Source organism: Panulirus ornatus, chromosome 63 (assembly GCF_036320965.1).
Source record: "Panulirus ornatus isolate Po-2019 chromosome 63, ASM3632096v1, whole genome shotgun sequence".
NCBI lineage: Eukaryota > Metazoa > Arthropoda > Malacostraca > Decapoda > Palinuridae > Panulirus > Panulirus ornatus.
Genome location: NC_092286.1, coordinates 2,269,096 through 2,289,311, shown reverse-complemented (window position 1 = coordinate 2,289,311; position 20,216 = coordinate 2,269,096). Strand labels below are relative to the sequence as shown.

The 20,216-nt window shown below is 40.7% G+C and overlaps 1 protein-coding gene across 1 annotated transcript in view; it reads left to right on the top strand.

Annotated features, from left to right (window-relative positions):
* LOC139745897 (eukaryotic translation initiation factor 3 subunit G-like) overlaps window positions 1–20,216 on the top strand; it is a 69,701-nt gene that overhangs the window by 17,898 nt on the left and 31,587 nt on the right. The window contains exons 4-5 of the mRNA XM_071656558.1: window positions 11,219–11,365; window positions 15,402–15,566. Of these exons, the coding sequence (XP_071512659.1) occupies window positions 11,219–11,365; window positions 15,402–15,566 (312 nt within the window). The remainder of the gene's footprint in view (window positions 1–11,218; window positions 11,366–15,401; window positions 15,567–20,216) is intronic.

The window sequence follows — 20,216 nt, the reverse complement described above, 5'->3', positions numbered from 1 at the left end:
CTTATTTAATTTCATATCATGTCCTTTGGTTGCTCTGACCCTCCAGCCCTCAAAGAACTATCCACTGTCCACATTGTCAATATTCTCCTGATATAGGACTCTTGTGATAGGTTAGGGATGATATTAAACTCCAGGTTCTTTTAACGTAAAATCCAGAATCTTATATCCTGCTTGGTAATAATTATAGTTAGGCTGTCTACCACTTTTTCCCGTCTTCGTTACTTTACATTTGCCCAGGATGAATTTCATCAACCTTGTTTCAAACCAACTTTAGGGGTCTGTTTAGGTCTCCTAGTATGCTGGTGAAATTTGGCTCACATTTCACTTCCTCACAACCTTTTGCATCACCTGCAAACATAATCAGGCAGGATTCCACATGTACAGGCAGGTCATTGATATAGATCAAGAAGAATAATTGTCTCAGAACTGACCCTGTGGCACTTTGCTGATTACCTCAACCCATTTGGAAAAATTCCTCAAACATGTGTTCTTAGTTCCTTCCTACTGAGATAATCTTTTGTCCATTGTGGGAATTTCTCCCCCAATTCCAGCTAAATTTATCAGTCTCATATGTGGCACAGTGTCAAATGTCTTTTGGCAGTCCAGATACAGACTAAACCCAGTATTTCCCTTTGTCCAGGACTGGGTTTACTCTAAGAACTCTTAAGAGCAAACTTACACATGACCTTCTTTCCCTAAAACAATGCTGTCCCTCACTTAAGAAATTTATCTTTTGTAGAAAGTCATCAGCTTACTATCCGTTAATCTCTTCAAGAACTTTACACACCACACTTTTTAGTGAAACTGGTCTGTAGTTCAACACTTCTTTCCAGTGTCCTTTCTTATAAGTAAATAAGACATTTAACCCTTTCCATTCCTTTGCTTGTCTCCAGTTACATCTTGAACAGTAATTCAAGGGTTTTGTCTAGTGTATCTACACATATTCTTCAGCAAATATGATGAATTTTCATCAGAATCGTGAACTTTGTATAGGTAAAGTCCTGTTTGAATATTCTTTTAGCATCTTTTCTATATATCTCAACAGTTTCCAAAACCACCTCCTCACTCCAACTCACTGGTGCTTTGGCTATAGTGTTTTTCATTGTGAAAGTCTTTTGAACTCATTACTCAGTTCCTCACATATTCTTACATCATCCTCTACAGTTTTTCATTTTAAAAATCTTAACCTGATTAGCTGCTCCTAAACAGACAACTGACTTCTGATGAATTAATGAAAAAGTTTTAAATTTTCATCTGCCTTGGCTACAGTATTCTTTTCAAAGTTTCTGTTTTCGTCTCTTCTTATCCTACCATGCTCATTCTTTGCTTTCTCATACCTTGCAAATGCTGGCTGGCTAGAGTGTGATTTATATTTATGCAACCACACATCTCAAAGCTCTTTTGCCTAGTGGCATCTGTTATTAGATATTTTCTTCCTCTTTCTTACTGTTCCCTTTGTGTTAGAGGCTTGAAGCACTCATGCCTCCACTCCATTATAAATTTCACAGAACCTCTCTTACACAAAGCAGCTCCTGGCTACTGCATTCCTTTTCCCAGTCTCAATTACTATGGAAATTATTTAAGTTTATGAAGTTTCCATGATTATATCTTTATTATTTCATGCCTGAACCTGAGTTGCCACATACTCAAAATTGAGCGTTACTTTTTTTTTTATTGGAGGTTCCAGTCATGGACAAAAGTCCACATCAAGGCCATGCCATAATTGAAATGTAGAGAGGTTAATGAAAGGGAGAAAGAAAAAGACAAGAAGGTATTTATGTATTTTGGATAAAGTGAAAAACCTGTCTTTTAGAATGTGCCAGTTTATAGTTATTGTTAGACATGAAAAGTTAGGGAGATCCAAAGTTTTGAGGTGTGAACAAAGAAACAGTTATCAGAATGGCCCACTCTTGAGTTGTCAGTGGCCACAGTAACATATGGTGCTGTAGCTTGCTGAGTATTACAATGTCTAGCTAGTGGTGGAGGCACACAAGGAGCCAGCTCTCAGGTGCAAAACCAAAGTAATACCTGTAGAAGTGGGAAAGTAAACCAACATTGTGGAATAAGGCAAGGCAGTCAAGTTTTGAAGTTTGCATGGGAGGGTTTACAAGTCTGACTGCTTTTTACTCACTTCTTCCAAGTAAGGATGCATAACTAGTAGTACCCAAAAATGTGAGAGCAGTACTCCATACAAGTATGGATCAGTGCTTTGTATAAACGGAAAGTGTTCGGAAAAAGATATTTTACTTCTAAACATGACTTCCAGTTTCCCTGAGGTAGACTTAACTATTTCTGTAATGTGGAGCTCCCAAGATAGAGTGGATGTTACAGTAATACCAAGTATGTTCATTAAGTCTAGAGGTGGAATTACAGAACCGTCAGAGTAGAGAGGAAAGTTTTGAGGAATTTTCAATAGGGAGATTACTGTTCTAACTAGTGTATCGTATGTAATGTTCTCAATATCCATGCTAGTATGAATGAAGAAAAGATCAATTAATGATGGTGTATCACTCCTTATCTTAGTGTGCTTCAAGACATGTTAATTTAAACAGTTTTCATGGATACATTCTAAAAACATGTTGCTCAAAGACTCTCTGTCACCATGAGAATCTGATTCCTCTGGTCTGTCATTTTATAATTGAAATCTTCCATTATCTCTACTATCTCTAAGAAGTACATGTTTCTCTGCCTCATATACCATCCTGATTGTTCTTTCATCATCATCATTGTATATTCTGGTTTGTTTCAGTTCTTTTGAGGATTACATATTAATAACATGGCTGTGGTTTTCTTCCCTACAGTTACTGTTCCCATTATGTGCTGTCTGAATGGACCATCTTCCACTGTTTCTTGAAACTTCTGGTTTTCTTTTATTAAGAGAGCTATTCCCCCGATTCCTTTACCTTTTCTTTCTTTTCTTGCTATTATCTACTGCTTTGGGTAGATCAGGTAAGAGCATATATCTTTAGTAAGCATATGTTCCATGACTTCGGTGATATCAGGTGCACTTTCCATTATACGATCTTTGAATTCCAGTTCATTACCATCAATTATTAATCCATCAACATTTGAATACATTATTTTCAGTCTAACATTACTGTCTCCTAACACTCCTGCATTTCCTGCCGTTCTAGCAGAGCTGCTCCACCCTCTTGTGTGACTCTACTCCTTTCTTTTCTCCCTCTTTTCCTTAGATTTGTCACACTTTATGAATATATGCCTAAATTCCTACCATGCCCTTTAAGAGTCTATGCACTTCCTGGCTGGATGACTCCAAGGCGAAGGTAACGATAACTGGTCACCTCCTTGTCTTGTTTATATCCTCCAGTTCTTCCCCATTCCACTATGTCGGAAATTGCTTCTGGCAGTACCATGCAGTACCCTGTAATCTTTTTATATGCAATCTTTTTATATGCATTTTCCCTTTTCTTTATTCACTTTCTTCCTTATCTTTTGTGTGATATATTCCAAGCCAAAAGTGATTTACATCTATCACCCCTTTGCTTTACTAATCTTTCAAATTTTGGTGCCACCCGCTTTTCAGCTAATTGTGTTAACCTTTGTGTCTCTAACATTCTTTCCAAACTCTCTCTTGGCTAACGAGCACCAGTCCTGTATTCTCTGTATGTTTCTAAGCCTTCCATCTTCTCTGATTTCACAGCAGCAAGTACATCCAGAGAAGACACATCAGACTTTGTTGTCTTTTTAATAATTTCATCTTTCCTTTGATTTGGTATTCTCTGAACTGATTCTGTTCCTCTGTAGCCTCATGACTCCCTTTATAATCCTTGAAATGCTGCCTCAGTTTTCTCACCTCAAGGTTTAGCTGTATTATTCCTTGATCTTGTCCCTTTGCAAATTCCCAAGACACCCCAAACATTTGTTTTCTGGTATTTTCATTTCCAGCCTCTTTTTGCTTTCATCTGTAGCCTTCTCTTTGCAGATCCAGTTTTGACTGACTGGCTTTGGTACATTCCTGTAACTGAGTCCACACAAGCCATTTCTAGTTCAGGCAGTGATAGTGGTCTTATATTATCCCTTAAAGTAATACTAGTAACATTATTGAAGCTTACTGAAGAAAATTATCCTACAGCATGAGAAGAATTTAGATGTTCAAATGCCAGAGTGTGACCTTTTGGGTACATCAGAAATAAGAATTTCACTTCCCTTTGGCAAGCTGCACTTTCATACACTAACTTGGTTTTTCTTTTCACTTCACAGTGTTATTCATTCACTTTCCATCAAATCAGTTTTTCGTAAGAGGAAACAAAACAAAGAAAAGATGTTGATACACTCAAATTGACAATGCTCGTTCATTCAATTGAACCTGGGAGGCTACCATTCCTAAACCCCATTTAAACTCGCAAAATTTGGCACATATACGTATACATAACATATACACATGTACATACACAGACATATACATATATTCACATGTACATATTCGTACTTGCCTTCGTTCATTCCTGGTGCTACTCCATCCCACAGGAAACAGCTTCACTGCCCCTTGCTTCAGTGAGTTAGCTCCAGGAAAACATACATAAGAAGGCCACATTCATTCACACTCAATCCCTAGCTGTCATTTGTAATGCACCTTATCCACATCCAGGACCCATATACCTTTCCATGGCTTACCCCAAACATTTCACATCCCCTGGTTCATTCCATTGACAGCATGTCAACCCCGGTATACCACATTGTTCCAGTTCATTCTACTCCTTGCATGCCTCTCACCCTCCTGTATGTTCAGGCCCCGATCGCTCAAAATCTTTTTCACTCCATCCTTCCACCTCGAATTTGGTGTCCTGCTTCTCCTTGTTCCCTCCACCTCTGACACATATGTCCTGTTTGTCAATCTTTCCACACTCATCCTCTCCATATGTCCAAACCATTTCAACACACCCTCTTCTGCTCTCTGAACCACACTTTTTTATTTCCACACATCTCTCTTACCCTTTCATTACTTACTTGATCAAACCACCTCAAACATTTCATTTCCGACACATTCACCCTCCCCAGTACAACAATGTCTATAGCCCATGCCTTGCAACCATATGATATTGTTGGAACTACTATTCCTTCAAACATACCCACTTTTGCTCCTAGATAACAATCTCTCCTTCCACACATTCTTCATCACTCCCAGAACCTTTGCCCCCTCCCCCACACTGTGACTCACTTTTGTTTCCATGGTTCCATTCACTGCTAAGTCCACTTCCAGTTATCTAAAACACTTTACTTCCTCCAATTTTTCTCTTTTCAAACTTACATCCCAATTAGCTTGTCCCTCAACCCTACTGAATGTAATAACCTTGCTCTTATTCACATTTACTCTCAACTTTCTACTTTCACACACTTTTCCAAACTCGGTCACCAACCTCTGCAGTTTCTCACCCGAATCAGCCACCTGAGCTGTATCATCATTGAACAACAAACTGACTCACTTCCCAGGCCCTCTCATCCACAACAGACTGCAAACTTGCCCCTCTCTCCAAAACTCTTGCATTTACCTCCCTAACCACCCCGTCCATAAACAAATTTAACAACCATGGGGACATCACACACCCTTGCTGCAAACCGACATTCATTGGGAATCAATCACTCTCCTCTCTTCCTACTCGTACACATGCCTTACATCTTTGGTAAAATCTTTACATTGCTTCTAGCAACTTACCTCTCACACCATATACCCTCAAAACCTTCCACAAAGCATCTTTATCAACCCTATCATGTGCTTTCTCCAGATCCATAAATGCTACATGCAAATCCATCTGTTTTTCTAAGTATTTCTCACATACATTCTTCAAAGCAAACACCTGATCCACACATCCTCTACATCTTTTGAAACCACACTGCTCTTCCCCAGTCTGATGCCCTGTACATACATACATGTACTTATACATAAACACATCAACAGATATGGATGATGAAAAGTGGCAGGTTGACAAAGAGGATGTATGTGTCAGAGGTGGGGGGAGCAAGGAGAAGCAGGAAACCAAATTGGAATTGGAAGGATGGTGTGAAAAGATTTTGAGTGATCGGGGCCTGAACATGCAGAAGGGTGAGAGGTGTGCGAGGAATAGAGTGAATTGGAATGATGTGGTATACTGGGATCAACATGCTGTCAATTGACTGAACTAGGGCATGTGAAATGTCTGGGATAAACCATGGAAAAGTCTGTGGAGCCTGGATGTGGAGTATTTATTTATTCATTATACTTGATCGCCATTTCCCATGTCAGTGAGGTAGCGCCAGGGAACAGACGAAGAACGGCCCATACACACACATATACATACATTGACACATTCACATCAACATCAACATCATTATTATACTTAATCGCTGCCTTCCGTGTCAGCGAGGTAGCACAAGGAAACAGACAAGGAATGGCCCAACCTACCGACTTATGTCCTCGCCCACACTTGCCGCATTCATCCATTCCCGTCATCGACCCACCACACATGACATAGCATCCCTCCCCCCTCTCACCCCACCCCCCTCCAATGAGGTAGTGGCAGGAAAAGACAAAAAAGGCCACATTCATTCACACAGTCTCTAGCTGTCATGTGTAATGCACCAAAACCACAGCTCCCTTTCCACATCCAGGCCCCACAGACCTTTCCATGGTTTACCCCAGATGTTTCACATGCCCTGGTTCAATCTTTTTCACCTCTTGCACCTTTCTCTTGACCTCCTGCTGCTTTCTTTTATACATCTATCAATCATTTGCACTACTTCCTTGTAAAAGTTGTCCAAACACCTCTCTCTTCTCTTTCACTAGCATTTTTACTTCTTCATCCCACCACTCACTACCCTTTCTAATCTGCCCACCTCCCACATATCAGCATATACATACAGATATATATACACATACATGGACTTATACATATGTATATATTCATATTTGTTTGCCCTCATCCATTCCTGGCGGCACTCCACCCCACAGGAAACAGCATTACTACCCCGTTTCAGTGAGGTAGTCTTGATTATGGCCCCAACTGCCCATGCCATCTCAGCCAACATAAAAACAAATACATAAAGCAAGACTCGCAATGAGCAGTTCTCACTAGCCTTGCCGTTCTTCCTAAATCTAGTAGGCATTCATATGTACGTTTTATTTACACCATTTTTAGAATCATGGGTGCAGTCTATTTACATTTGTTTTTTTATTTATTTGGGCTTGGGAATAACATCATTGTCATTGTGCTGGCAGCATGCTGGTGAGGCATTGCATCAAGAGAGAAGCATGCTTATATGGATGCAGTCTGTTGTTATGGAGTGCTTCAGTGTACAGTATATTGCACATGTTTTGCCCATTGCATCATGCCATCAAAGCATTTTTCAAGTTTTCCCAGCACTGGTGGTGCTAAGGAACATAGGGCTATCACCATTGATGTTGAGATGGATTTGCTTAAATGTTAAGAGAGGTGATGTTAATTGTACCCTTGGACTTAGTTGATTTACTTTGTGGCCAATTCGTGATAGTGCAGGAAAGATCAAGGAGAATGCCGGGAGTGGAACTTTAATCAGTGAATCCAAGACCTTGCATTCCCAAAGTTCAGCTAAGGAGACAGTGGAACAAATTGTTGAGTACATTGATCTAACACCAAACTCATGAAAATGTTCCCATCAGCATGGATAATTCTTGATTGGCTTGTTCCTCTGTTCTTGATGCTACTTTATGATAATACTACAGTAAAGATAGTGATAATTGTTATAATAATACCCACAGTGACAGTTGCAGGCTTGGTTCCACATACTTGTTAGAAGATCATTACCTATTGAGTGATAGATATGGAAGACAAAGATAACCAGTGAAGCAAAATCATTTCCCACTTGAATAGTAAACATTGAAGACAAAGATAACTGAGTAAGTTGTAAAGTTATGGTAGTTACAAAGAAGGAAACTGTAACTGTTTCAGCACAAAGTCTGTTCATTGCTGCATAGTGAGTCAGCACTTCAGTGGTTGTCAGGTTGCATTTCTGTGACCCAGGTAGCTGTCTTTTCTTCCTACCCCAACTACACATGGACTGCTGGCATTTTGTCTATAAACATACAATCTCTTCTTGTCTCACATAACACTTGACAACACTCACTTCACACAACTCATTCTTTGTAACTCTAGATTTTCCTGTGGTAAATGCTATGCATTAGCCCTACCTTTTGGCAAAATGGTAAGAGCAATAGATGGCAGTAGTAGGTAGGAACATTAGGCAGGAGCATTAGGTAGTAGTAGTAGGTAGGAACATTAGGTAGAAGTAGTAGGTTGGAACATTAGGTAGACACATTTGATGGAAGTAGTAGGTTGGAACATTAGGTAGAAATACTGCTGTAGTTGCCTTCTGCCAGTGGCCTGTTTAGGGTGAGTCACTGAAAGGCTAAGAAGCAGCACTGGAGTTCACCAGTTTTAGAGACTTGCTACAGCCTTTCCTTTGAGGGAGTTACTGAAGGGAACAGGCATCAGAGATATAGTTAGATATATAGATGGATAGTCTGTTCATCTCCATGCATTCTTTTATCAGAAATATTATTGATCAGTTTGGAAGAGCTGGATAAAGTTTTTTTCTTGTGAGTTCAACATTTCCCATGTAGTTTCCCATGACCAGGAATAGATGAAGATTAGTCTCATTTGCTTACATCTACCAAAATCAGGCCTCCTCATCCATAGCCATGCACCCACAGTCTTTTTTGTGTGATTCTCTATTACTTCTTTATATCCCTTTGTTCATCCTTGTGACAGCATGACAACCCCTGTATACCACATTGTTCCAATTCACTCTTATCTCATGTACACTTCACACCTTCCTGCATGTTTACTCTGTCCTTCCATCTCCATATCGGTTTCCCTTTCTTGTCCTTTCCGCTTTTGACATGTATATCCTTTCAATCATCTTCACTTGTCTGAGCCATTTCATTACAATGTCAGTGGGTCTCCTAACCATAATCTTACTACCACTCCTCTCTCATAGCCACTCAGTTCTTATTTTGTCCATTCTCCTCACACAACATTTCATTTCAGGTACACCCCCTTCCTCTGAACATTAAAGCCCATGCCTTATATCCATACAACACTGTTAGGAATAACAAAGTCAAGCATAGTATAGCCATCTTTGCTCTCACCGACAGTGACCTCTCTTTCCACACACAGCTGAATGTACGTAGGACTATAGCCCATCCATGATCTTGTGGCTAACTTAAGCTTCCATTTTTCCATACACTAGCAGATATTGGAAATACCCCACATCCTTCAGCTTCAAATTCACTCCAACCAACCTGTCTTTCCCCTCCTAGACTTCAGAAGCTTTCATTTATTTACATTAATTCTCAACTTGTTCTTTTACATGCACTCCTATATTCATAAACAAACTTCTACAGTTTCTCAGTTTGCTGTAGAGTTGGGTCATCAGCACACAACAAGTGACTCCTCCAAGGAGGCCCTCCACCCTCAACAGAATGTAGGGCCACCCTTCTTTCTAAGACCCTCACACTTACCTCACTCACCACCCCATCATTAAACAGACTAAACACCCATGGTAACAACATATACATCACTGCCACAGACCCACTTTTACCTAAAACTACTTACGTCCTTTCATGCTATCTGCACACACACTTTACGTAAACTTCTCATGATGAAAACTTTCTCTGCTTCTAGTACCTTTCTTCTTGCATCATATTTTTATAACACCTTAGAGACCATCTCTGTCATACACCTTCTTTAGGTCAGTAAGTGTCATATATAGATCCATATCTTTCTCTTAACTATTTCTCTCATGCTTTATTCAGAGTAAACACTTAATCCATATATCCAGCACTACTGAAACCACGCCATTCCTCCACAATCTGATACTCTTTGCATGTCGTTACACTCTCTCTTACCACTGTCTCTTACGCCTTGCCATGAATACTCAAGAAAGTTATGCAGTTCCCTATTCACACATTCACTGTTGCTTCCTTTGCCTTTATAAAGTGTCACTATGCCGGCATTCTGCCAATCCTCAAACACCTCACCCTTAGCCATATATACATCCGATATCTGTACTAACCAATCATTAGCCTGTCACCACCTTTCTTAAGAAGTTCAACTGTAATTCCACCCACTCTGGACAAATATTTGCTATGGATGGGCTGTGGATAGAGTTGTGCGCAGGAGGGTGGATGTGCTGGAAATGAGATGTTTGAGGACAATGTGTGGTGTGAGGTGGTTTGATCGAGTAAGTAATGTAAGGGTAAGAGAGATGTGCGGAAATAAAAAGAGCGTGGTTGAGAGAGCAGAAGAGGGTGTTTTGAAATGGTTTGGGCACATGGAGAGAATGAGTGAGGAAAGATTGACCAAGAGGATATATGTGTCGGAGGTGGAGGGAACGAGAAGTGGGAGACCAAATTGGAGGTGGAAAGATGGAGTGAAAAAGATTTTGAGTGATCGGGGCCTGAACATGCAGGAGGGTGAAAGGCGAGCAAGGAATAGAGTGAATTGGATCGATGTGGTATACCAGGGTCGACGTACTGTCAGTGGATTGAATCAGGGCATGTGAAGCTTCTGGGGTAAACCATGGAAAGTTGTGTGGGGCCTGGATGTGGAAAGGGAGCTGTGGTTTCAGGCATTATTGCATGACAGCTAGAGACTGAGTGTGAACGAATGGGGCCTTTGTTTTTTCCTAGCACTACCTCGCACACATGAGGGGGGAGGGGGATGTTATTCCATGTGTGGCGAGGTGGCGATGGGAATGAATAAAGGCAGACAGTGTGAATTGTGTGCATGTGTATATATGTATGTGTCTGTGTGTGTATATATATGTGTACATTGAGATGTATAGGTATGTATATTTGCGTGTGTGGACGTGTATGTATATACATGTGTATGTGGGTGGGTTGGGCCATTTCTTTCGTCTGTTTCCTTGCGCTACCTCGCAAACGCGGGAGACAGCAACAAAGCAAAATAATACTAATAATGATATTTTTCCCCCGGCAGTTGCATAAACTTTCGTGTGCGTCCATCCCCTAGATGAAACAGTAGAGATAGAAACAAGCCTACAAAATTAGTTAAATGTATAGTTAAATGTATTAGTTAAATGTATAATGGTCAAGGTTATACAGTACATTAATATTTCATTTAAGAGACAGAGTTAAACCAGCATCTTAAGAATGGTGTCAGCCTGCCACTACTTTTTTATAGTTTCTTCTGCTTGCATTAATTCTGTATTGTCTGTATTGCAGATTGTTAGTCACTACCGGATTGAAAAGCACCGTGTGGCTAGGACTATTGCTGAAAGGAAGACATGGCGCAAGTATGGCCTCAGTAAGAATGACAAACCTGGTCCAAACCCAGCTACAACCATCACTGCTGAGGATGTGTTTATGCATGTAGGTGAATTGTTGGTTGATAGTTAAATCTTTTTAATTCAAAATTTATGGCATGTAACTTCCTATTTGTAATCACTTATTTGTACAGCATGGGGCCCCATCTCATGAATATTCTGTCAAGCAATCTTTAAAATTTGTTTATGCTGTCCACATTAACCATGTGAATGAAGATTACTGTTTAATGCCTATGCTGTATATTCTGAAATTTCCTGCCTGTATTCAAAGGAGCCAGTGGTTCCTTTAATCACTAGAGGCATGTGTAGATAACAGTGTCACCCACAGCTCTATCTGGCGTACAGAAATATCCCCAAGACAGATTTACCTTGAGAAGACTGTGCTGGTGGAGGAAATCGCCCATACCCCTCGGTTTTGTGGGATTTAGATGAGGGTTATGGCCAACTATCATATTTTTACATATCAGGAGACCATGAAGAGCCTCATGCAGTGGCAGAATCATAACCAGTGAAGTTAGGAGATGCTGCCACTGTGTTCACTTTCATACTAAAGAAAGAATACATATTCATATATACACATGTACATATACATACTTGCTCGTCTTCATCCATTCCTGACGCAGCACAAATGCATGAACGAAAGGAAGAAAGGTGACATGTATATTTTCTTTTCTTCCCCTCTCCCGATCACCACCCCCTGCATCAGCAAAGGAGCACCAAGAAAGAGATCAAGAAAAGCCACATCCAGTCACACTCATTCTTTAGCTGTTATGTGTAGTACACTGAAACTACAGCTTCCTGTCGACATCCAGGCCCCACAGGCCTTTCCATTGTTTATCCAGGACATTTTACATGCCCTGGTTCATTTCATTGATGGCAAGTCGAACCCAGTGTACCACATCATTCCAGTTCACTATGTACGGTGCATGTATTCACCCTCCTGCACGTTCAGGCCCAAATCGCTTGGAATCATTTTCACTTCATCCTTCCACCTCCAATTTGGTCTCCTGGCTTTCCTTGTTCCTTCCACTTCTGATGTTCATATCCTCTTTGTCAACCTTTCCTCACTCATTCTCTCCATGTGTCCAAATCATTTCAACTCACCCTCCTCTGCTCTCTCAAACACACTCATTTTGTTACTACACATCTTTGTTACCAACACTTTCATGACTTACTCGATCAACCCACCTCACACCACATGTTGTCCTCATACATTTCATTTCCAACACATCCACCCTCATCTGCACAACCCTTTCTATAGCCCATGCCTCACAACCATATAAACCTTCAAATATTCACATTTTTGCCCTCTGAGACAATGTTCTCTTTTTCCTCACATTCTTCATCACTCCCAGAATCTTCAACCCTTTCTCCTTCTCATGAATCACCACTTCTGCTTCTATGGTTCCATTCGCTGCCAAGTCCACTTCCAGATATCTAAAATACTTCATTTCCTCCAATTTTTCTTCATTCTAACTTTCATCCCAACTTGTTTGTCCCACATCCCTACTGAACTTAATAACCTTTCTTTTAATCATATTAACTCTTAACTTTTTCCTTTTGCACACTCTTCCAAACTTAAACTTAGTCAACAACAACTGTAGTTTCTCTCTCAAATCAGCTGTATCATTGGATAACAACTGTAGTTTCTCTCTTAAATCAGCTGTATCGTTGGATAACAACAACTGACTCTCTTCCGTGGCCCTCTGATCCCCAACAGACTGCATGCCTGCCTATCTCTCCAAGACTCTTGCATTCACCTCCCTCGTCACCCCCATCCATAAACAAATTTAACAGCTATGATGACATCACACACCCCTATCACAGACCAACCTTCACAGGGAATCATTGACTCTCCTTTCTTCCTTCTTGCACAAAAGCCTTACACTCTTGATAAAATCTTTTCACTATTTTAGCAGCTTACCTCCCTCACTGCATATTCGTAATGACTTCCATAAAGCATCTGCATCAACCCTATCATGTGCCTTCTCCAGATCCATAATGCCAAATCCATCTATATTTCTAATTATTCCTTGCATATATTCTTTAAAGCAAACGCCTGATCCACACATCCTCTACCACTTCTGAAATCACACTGCTTTCAAATCTGATGTTCTCTTCATGTCTTCACCCTTTCAATCAGTATCCTCCCATACAACTTACCATGTATACTCAGCAGACTTGTTTCTCTGTAGTTTGAACACTTACCTTTATTCTCCTTGCCCTTATACAGTAGCACTGTACATGCATTCTGCCAATCCTCAGGCACTTCACCATGATCCATACATTGAATATCCTTACCAACCAATCAACAACACAGTAACCCCCTTTCTTAATGATTGAACAGCAATACCATCCACTCCAGCTACCTTTCTGCATTTCATATCACACAAGGCTTCTACCACCACTTCTTACTCCATGGAACCACTCCTCATGACTCTTGCACTTTGCTTACCACCCAGACCAAAACACCTTACATATTCCACTTGTATTATTGTTGGACACATTTAACGATCCCTCCAAACACTCACTCCAAAACACACTTAATAGTCCTTCAGAACACTCACTCTATCTCCTCTTCCCCTTATTGCTACCTGAGCATCCAGCTTCTTAATCAGCCTCTTATATAGTACATTTTAATATGCTTTCAGGCCGTCCTTATACAAACAGTCCACTCAGCCCTCCCTTTTGTACATGATGGAACTCAATCTCATAGAGATTTGTCTTTTGTTGCTCATTTAGGGAAATGGCAAACGCCTATGAAAGAAAATGATTTATTTTTCTCTTTTTTTGTATTTGTCATTTCCCTTATTACCTAGGTAGGAATAGACAAAGAAAAGCCACATTTTCTCAGATACATTCTGAATCTATTATGTGTAATGCGCTGAAACCACACCCTCCTATCCACAAGCAGACCCTGCAGACATTTCCATAGTTTCTCATGGCTGCTTCATATGCTCAGGTTCACTGAAGTCCATTGACAGCACATCACCCCCTGCATACCACATTGCTCCAGTTCACTTTATCCTTTGCATGCCTTTCACTCTCCTGCGTTTTCAGGCCTCAAGCACTCATTATTTTTTACTCAATCCTTCCACCTTCATTTCGGTTTCCTACTTTTCCTTGTCCTCTCTTCTTCTGACACATATATCCTTTTTATCATCATCATAATCATCATTGTTATTTTCATCATCATCATCATCATCATCATTATTATATTTTTTTCTTTCATACTATTCGCCATTTCCCACGTTAGTGAGGTAGCGTTAAGAACAGAGGACTGGGCCTTTGAGGGAATATCCTCACCATATCCCTGGGGAGAGGAGAGAAAGGATACTTCCCAAGTATTCCCTGCGTGTTGTAGAAGGCGACTAAAAGGGGAGGGAGCGGATGGCTGGAAATCCTCCCTCTTGTTTTTTTTAGTTTTTTTTTAATTTTCCAAAAGAAGGAATATTATTGTATTACTAATAACAGTAATTGTCCCTGGGGAAAGGGGAGAAAGAATACTTTCCGTGTATTCCCTGCGTGTAGTAGAAGTTGACTAAAAGGGGAGGGAGCGGGGGGCTGGAAATCCTCCCCTCTCTTTTTTTTTTTTTTCTTATTTCTTTTTTTTAATTTTCCAAAAGAAGGAACGAAGAAGGGGGCCAGGTGAGGATATTCCCTCAAAGGCCCAGTCCTCTGTTCTTAACGCTACCTTGCTAATGCGGGAAATAGCGAATAGTATGAAAGAAAGAAAGAAACTAATAATGATAATGTTATTATTATGTAATCCTAGGACTTTTTTATGGGGCTTCTACAGCTTTGAGGTCATGCTCCGCCCAGGAGTAGGACAACTTGAGTTTATCCTCATTGATGCTGTTCCCTTTTTTGTTTGTTCATTATGATACAGCCTCTTTGAGTTGACTTCTCACTTGCAGTGCTCATACTCATAAGCAGAATCCACCAACACCAGAAGGCAAAGTAACATAAGTAAATAGAATTTACTTACTGGTAATTATCTATAAGTAGATAGAGTTTACTTACTGGTAATTATCTATTAAGTAGATAGAGTTACTTACTAGTAATTATCTTTTATTTTGCAGTTCCTGAGTAATAAAGAGGAAGAACAGAATGAGCAAGAAGAGCTAAAGAAAAAGTTGATGGATGCACAGAAGGGACAGGTAAAATGTCGTTTGTGTAAGGAAGATCACTGGACCAAGCAGTGTCCTTACAAGGACAAATTGGAACCTCTGCGTTCTTCACTGCTGGTAAGTATTGCAGTTTTTGCAAAATATATTGCCATATCTTGGCATTTTTCTTACTTTGTAAAGAAAGAGCCATAGAAATGGGTGGTTTGAATGTTTTAGTTGATATTGGGAGGATAGATAAAGTGAAGATAAAATGTTAGGGTGAAGAGAGTGGTGAGAGTAAGTGAGCTTGGGAAGGAGACTTGTGTGAGGAAGTACCAGGAGAGATAGTGCAGAATGGAAAAAAATGAGAGCAAAGGCTGTAAGGGGAGTGGGGGAGGAATGGGATGTATTTAGGGAAGTAGTGATGGCTTGCACAAAAGATGCTTGTGGCATGAGAAGTGTGGGAGGTGGGCAGATTAGAAAGGGTAGTGAGTGGTGGGATGAAGAAGTAAGACTATTAGTGAAAGAGAAGAGAGAGGCATTTGGACGAGTTTTGCAGGGCTCTGTGCAAATGACTGGGAGATGTATAAAAGAAAGAGGCAGGAGGTCAAGAGAAAGGTGCAATAGGTGAAAAAGAGGGCAAATGAGAGTGAGGGGTGAGAGAGTATCATTAAATTTTAGGGAGAATAAAAAGATATTTTGGAAGGAGGTAAATAAAGTGCGTAAGACAAGGGAACAAATGGGAACTTCAGTGAAGGGGGCTAATGGGGAGGTGATAACAAGTAGTGGTGATGTGAGAAGGAGATGGAGTGAGTATTTTGAAGGTTTGTTGAGTGTGTTTGATGATAGAGTGGCAGATATAGGGTGTTTTGGTCGAGGCGGTGTGCAAAGTGAGGGTTAGGGAAGGTGATTTGGTAAACAGAGAAGAGGTAGGAAAAGCTTCGCAGAAGATGAAAGCCGGCAAGGCAGCGGGTTTGGCAGGTATTGCAGTGGAATTTCTTAAAAAAGGGGGTGACTGTATTGTTGACTGGTTGGTAAGGTTATTTAATGTAAGTATGACTCATAGTGAGGTGCCTGAGGATTGGCAGAATGCCTGCATAGTGCCATTGTACAAAGGCAAAAGGGACAAGGTGAATGCTCAAATTACAGAGGTATAAGTTTGTTGAGTATTCCTGGGAAATTATATGGGAGGGTATTGATTGAGAAGGTGAAGGCATGTACAGAGCATCAGATTGGGGAAGAGCCGTGTGGTTTCAGAAGTGGTAGAGGATGTGTGGATCAGGTGTTTGGTTTGAAGAATGTATGTGAGAAATACTTAGAAAAGCAAATGGATTTGTATGTAGCATTTATGGATCTGGAGAAGGCATATGATAGAGTTGATAGAGATGCTTTGTGGAAGGTATTAAGAATATATGGTGTGGAAGGCAAGTTGTTAGAAGCAGTGAAAAGTTTTTATCGAGAATGTAAGGCATGTGTACATATAGGAAGAGAGGAAAGTGATTGGTTCTCAGTGAATGTAGGTTTGCAGCAAGGGTGTGTGATGTCTCCATGGTTGTTTAATTTGTTTATGGATGGGGTTGTTAGGGAGGTGAATGCAAGAGTTTTGGAAAGAGGGGCAAGTATGCGGTCTGTTGTGGATGAGAGAGCTTGGGAAGTTCACTGTTGATACAGCGCTGGTGGCTGATTCATGTGAGAAACTGCAGAAGCTGGTGACTGAGTTTGGTAAAGTGTGTGAAAGAAGAAAGTTGAGAGTAAATGTGAATAAGAGGAAGGTTATTAGGTACAGTAGGGTTGAGGGTCAAGTCAATTGGGAGGTAAGTTTGAATGGAGAAAAACTGGAGGAAGTGAAGTGTTTTAGATATCTGGGAGTGGATTTGGCAGCGGATGGAACCATGGAAGCAGAAGTGAATCATAGGGTGGGGGAGGGGGCGAAAATTCTGGGAGCCTTGAAGAATGTGTGGAAGTCGAGAACATTATCTCGGAAAGCAAAAATGGGTATGTTTGAAGGAATAGTGGTTCCAACAATGTTGTATGGTTGCAAGGCATGGGCTATGGATAGAGTTTTGCACAGGAGGGTGGATGTGCTGGAAATGAGATGTTTGAGGACAATATGTGGTGTGAGGTGGTTTGATCGAGTAAGTAATGTAAGGGTAAGAGAGATGTGTGGTAATAAAAAGGGTGTGGTTGAGAGAGCAGAAGAGGGTGTTTTGAAATGGTTTGGTCACATGGAGAGAATGAATGGGGAAAGATTGACAAAGGGGATATATGTGTCAGAGGCGTAGGGAACGAGGAGAAGTAGGAGACCAAATTGGAGGTGGACAGAAGGAGTGAAAAAGATTTTGAGTGATCGGGGCCTGAACATGCAGGAGGGTGAAAGCCATGCAAGGAATAGAGTGAATTAGAGCGATGTGGTATACCGGGGTCGATGTGCTGTCAGTGGATTGAACCAGGGCATGTGAAGCGTCTGGGGTAAACCATGGAAAGTTCTGTGGGGCCTGGATGTGGAAAGGGAGCTGTGGTTTCGGTGCATTATTACATGACAGCTAGAGACTGAATGTGAATGAATGTGGCCTCTATTGTCTTTTCCTAGCACTACCTCGCACACATGAGGGGGGAGGGGGTTGTTATTTCATGTGTGGCGAGGTGGCGATGGGAATGAATAAAGGCAGACAGTATGAATTATGTCCATGTGTTTATATGTATATGTCTCTGTGTGTATATATATTTATATGTTGAGATGTATAGGTATGTATATTTGGGTGTGTGGACATGTATGTATATACATGTGTAAGTGGGTGGGTTGGGCCATTCTTTCGTCTGTTTCCTTGCACTACCTCGCTAACACGGGAGATGGCAACAAAGCAAAATAAAATAAAATAATGAAAAATAGGTATTGCACAGAAGCAGTTAAAAGGGTGAACAAAGTTCTTATATGTATAAGTAGGATCATTGAATTTAAGATCAGGGAAGATTCTCTCTCTGAGAGCTCTCTCTCTCTTTCTCTCTTGGCTGTGATGGCATGGACAAATGAATGCCCTAATTAAGGCCATCTCATTAACACTATATGTGTAATGGTATGCATGGGATAGAGTGAATTGAGAAGGTGTGGTATACTGGGGTTGATGTGCTGTGAGTGGAGTGAACTAGGGCATGTGAAGCATCCAAGGTAAACCATGGGAATGTCTGTGGGGCTTGATTGCGGATAGGGAGCTGTGGTTTCAGTTCATAACACATGACAGCCAGAAAATGGATGAGTTGATGTGGCCTTTCTTTTTGTTTCTAGCATTACAATTGTATTGATTGGAGTAACACTAATTCATTATTAACTGAAGCTCCTTTACCAAGAGTGATATCAGTGAATCTTCTCTTATTAAATACACAAAGAATTGTAACATGCATGTCAGTTAAGGTCTTTACAAACTGGCTAGTTTTGTTGTTGGCAAAATTTGTAGTGTTCCCTGTCTTGACCACACAAAATTTTATGACAGGATTGGTGCCAGACACAAACAACATCAACCGAAACATTTGTGTACCAACAGTATCTTAGCTTCGCCTCTTTTTTGTCTATAAACTGACTGTTCAAAGTTTTCTATTTCAGTCCTTGTATCTCCCTTTATGATGTAACCATTACACAAAAGTGCACTTGGGAACTTATTGTGTTTCATTTTCCTTGTGTTTATAAGCAAATGCTTGATCACACACACCACTGTGACCTACTGCAACAAGAGAGAAGAGGTAAGTCATGGGTGAAAAATATGGTACATATTTTAAAAGATAGGATGGTGGCTGTGGTGGACGTAGAGACGAAACGAGAGGATAGCTCTACCAGTGAAAGCTTTGCAGAAGATGAAAGCCGGCAAGGCGGTGGGTGTGGATGGTATTGCAGTGGAATATATTAAAAAAGGGGATGACTGTGTTGTTGATGGGTTGGTAAGGATATTCAGTGTAAGCATGAAGTGCCAGAGGATTGGCAGAATGCATGTATAGTGCCATTGTACAAAGGCAAAGTGGATAAAGGTGAGTGTTCAAATTACAGATGCATAAGTTTGTTGGGTATTCCTGGGAAATTATTTGGGAGGGTATTAACTGAGAGCGTAAAAACATGTACAGAGCATCAGATTGGGGAAGAGCAGCGTGGGTTCAGAAGTAGTAGAGGATGTGTGGATCAAGTGTTTGCTTTGAAGAATGTATGTGAGAAATACTTAGAAAAACAAATGGATTTGTATGAGGCATTTATGGATCTGGAGAAGGCATATGATTGGGTTGATAGAGATGCTTTGTGGAAAGTTGTAGAGTATATGGTGTGGGAGGTAAATGGTAGAAGCAGTGAAACATTTTTACCAAGGGTGTAAGGCACGTGTACGAATAGGAAGAGAGGAAAGTGATTGGTTCTCAGTAAATGTCGTTTTGCAGCAGGGGTGAGTGATGTCTCCTTGGTTGTTTAATTTGTTTATGGATGGGGTTGTTAGGGAGGTGAATGCAAGCTTTGGAGAGAAGAGCAGGTATGCAGTCTGTTGTGGATGAGAGGGCTTGGGAAGTGAGTCACTTGTTGTTCGCTGATGATACAGCACTGGTGGCAGATTCAGGTGAGAAACTGCAGAGGATGGTGACTTGAGTTTGGTAAAGTGTGAGAGGAGAAAGTTGAGAGTAAATGTGAATAAGAGGAAAGTTATTAGATTCAGTAGGGTGGAGGGACAAGTTGATTTGGAGGTAAGTTTGAATGGAGAAAAACTAGAGGAAGTGTTTTAGATATCTGGGAGTGGACTTAGCAGCGGATGGAACCATGGA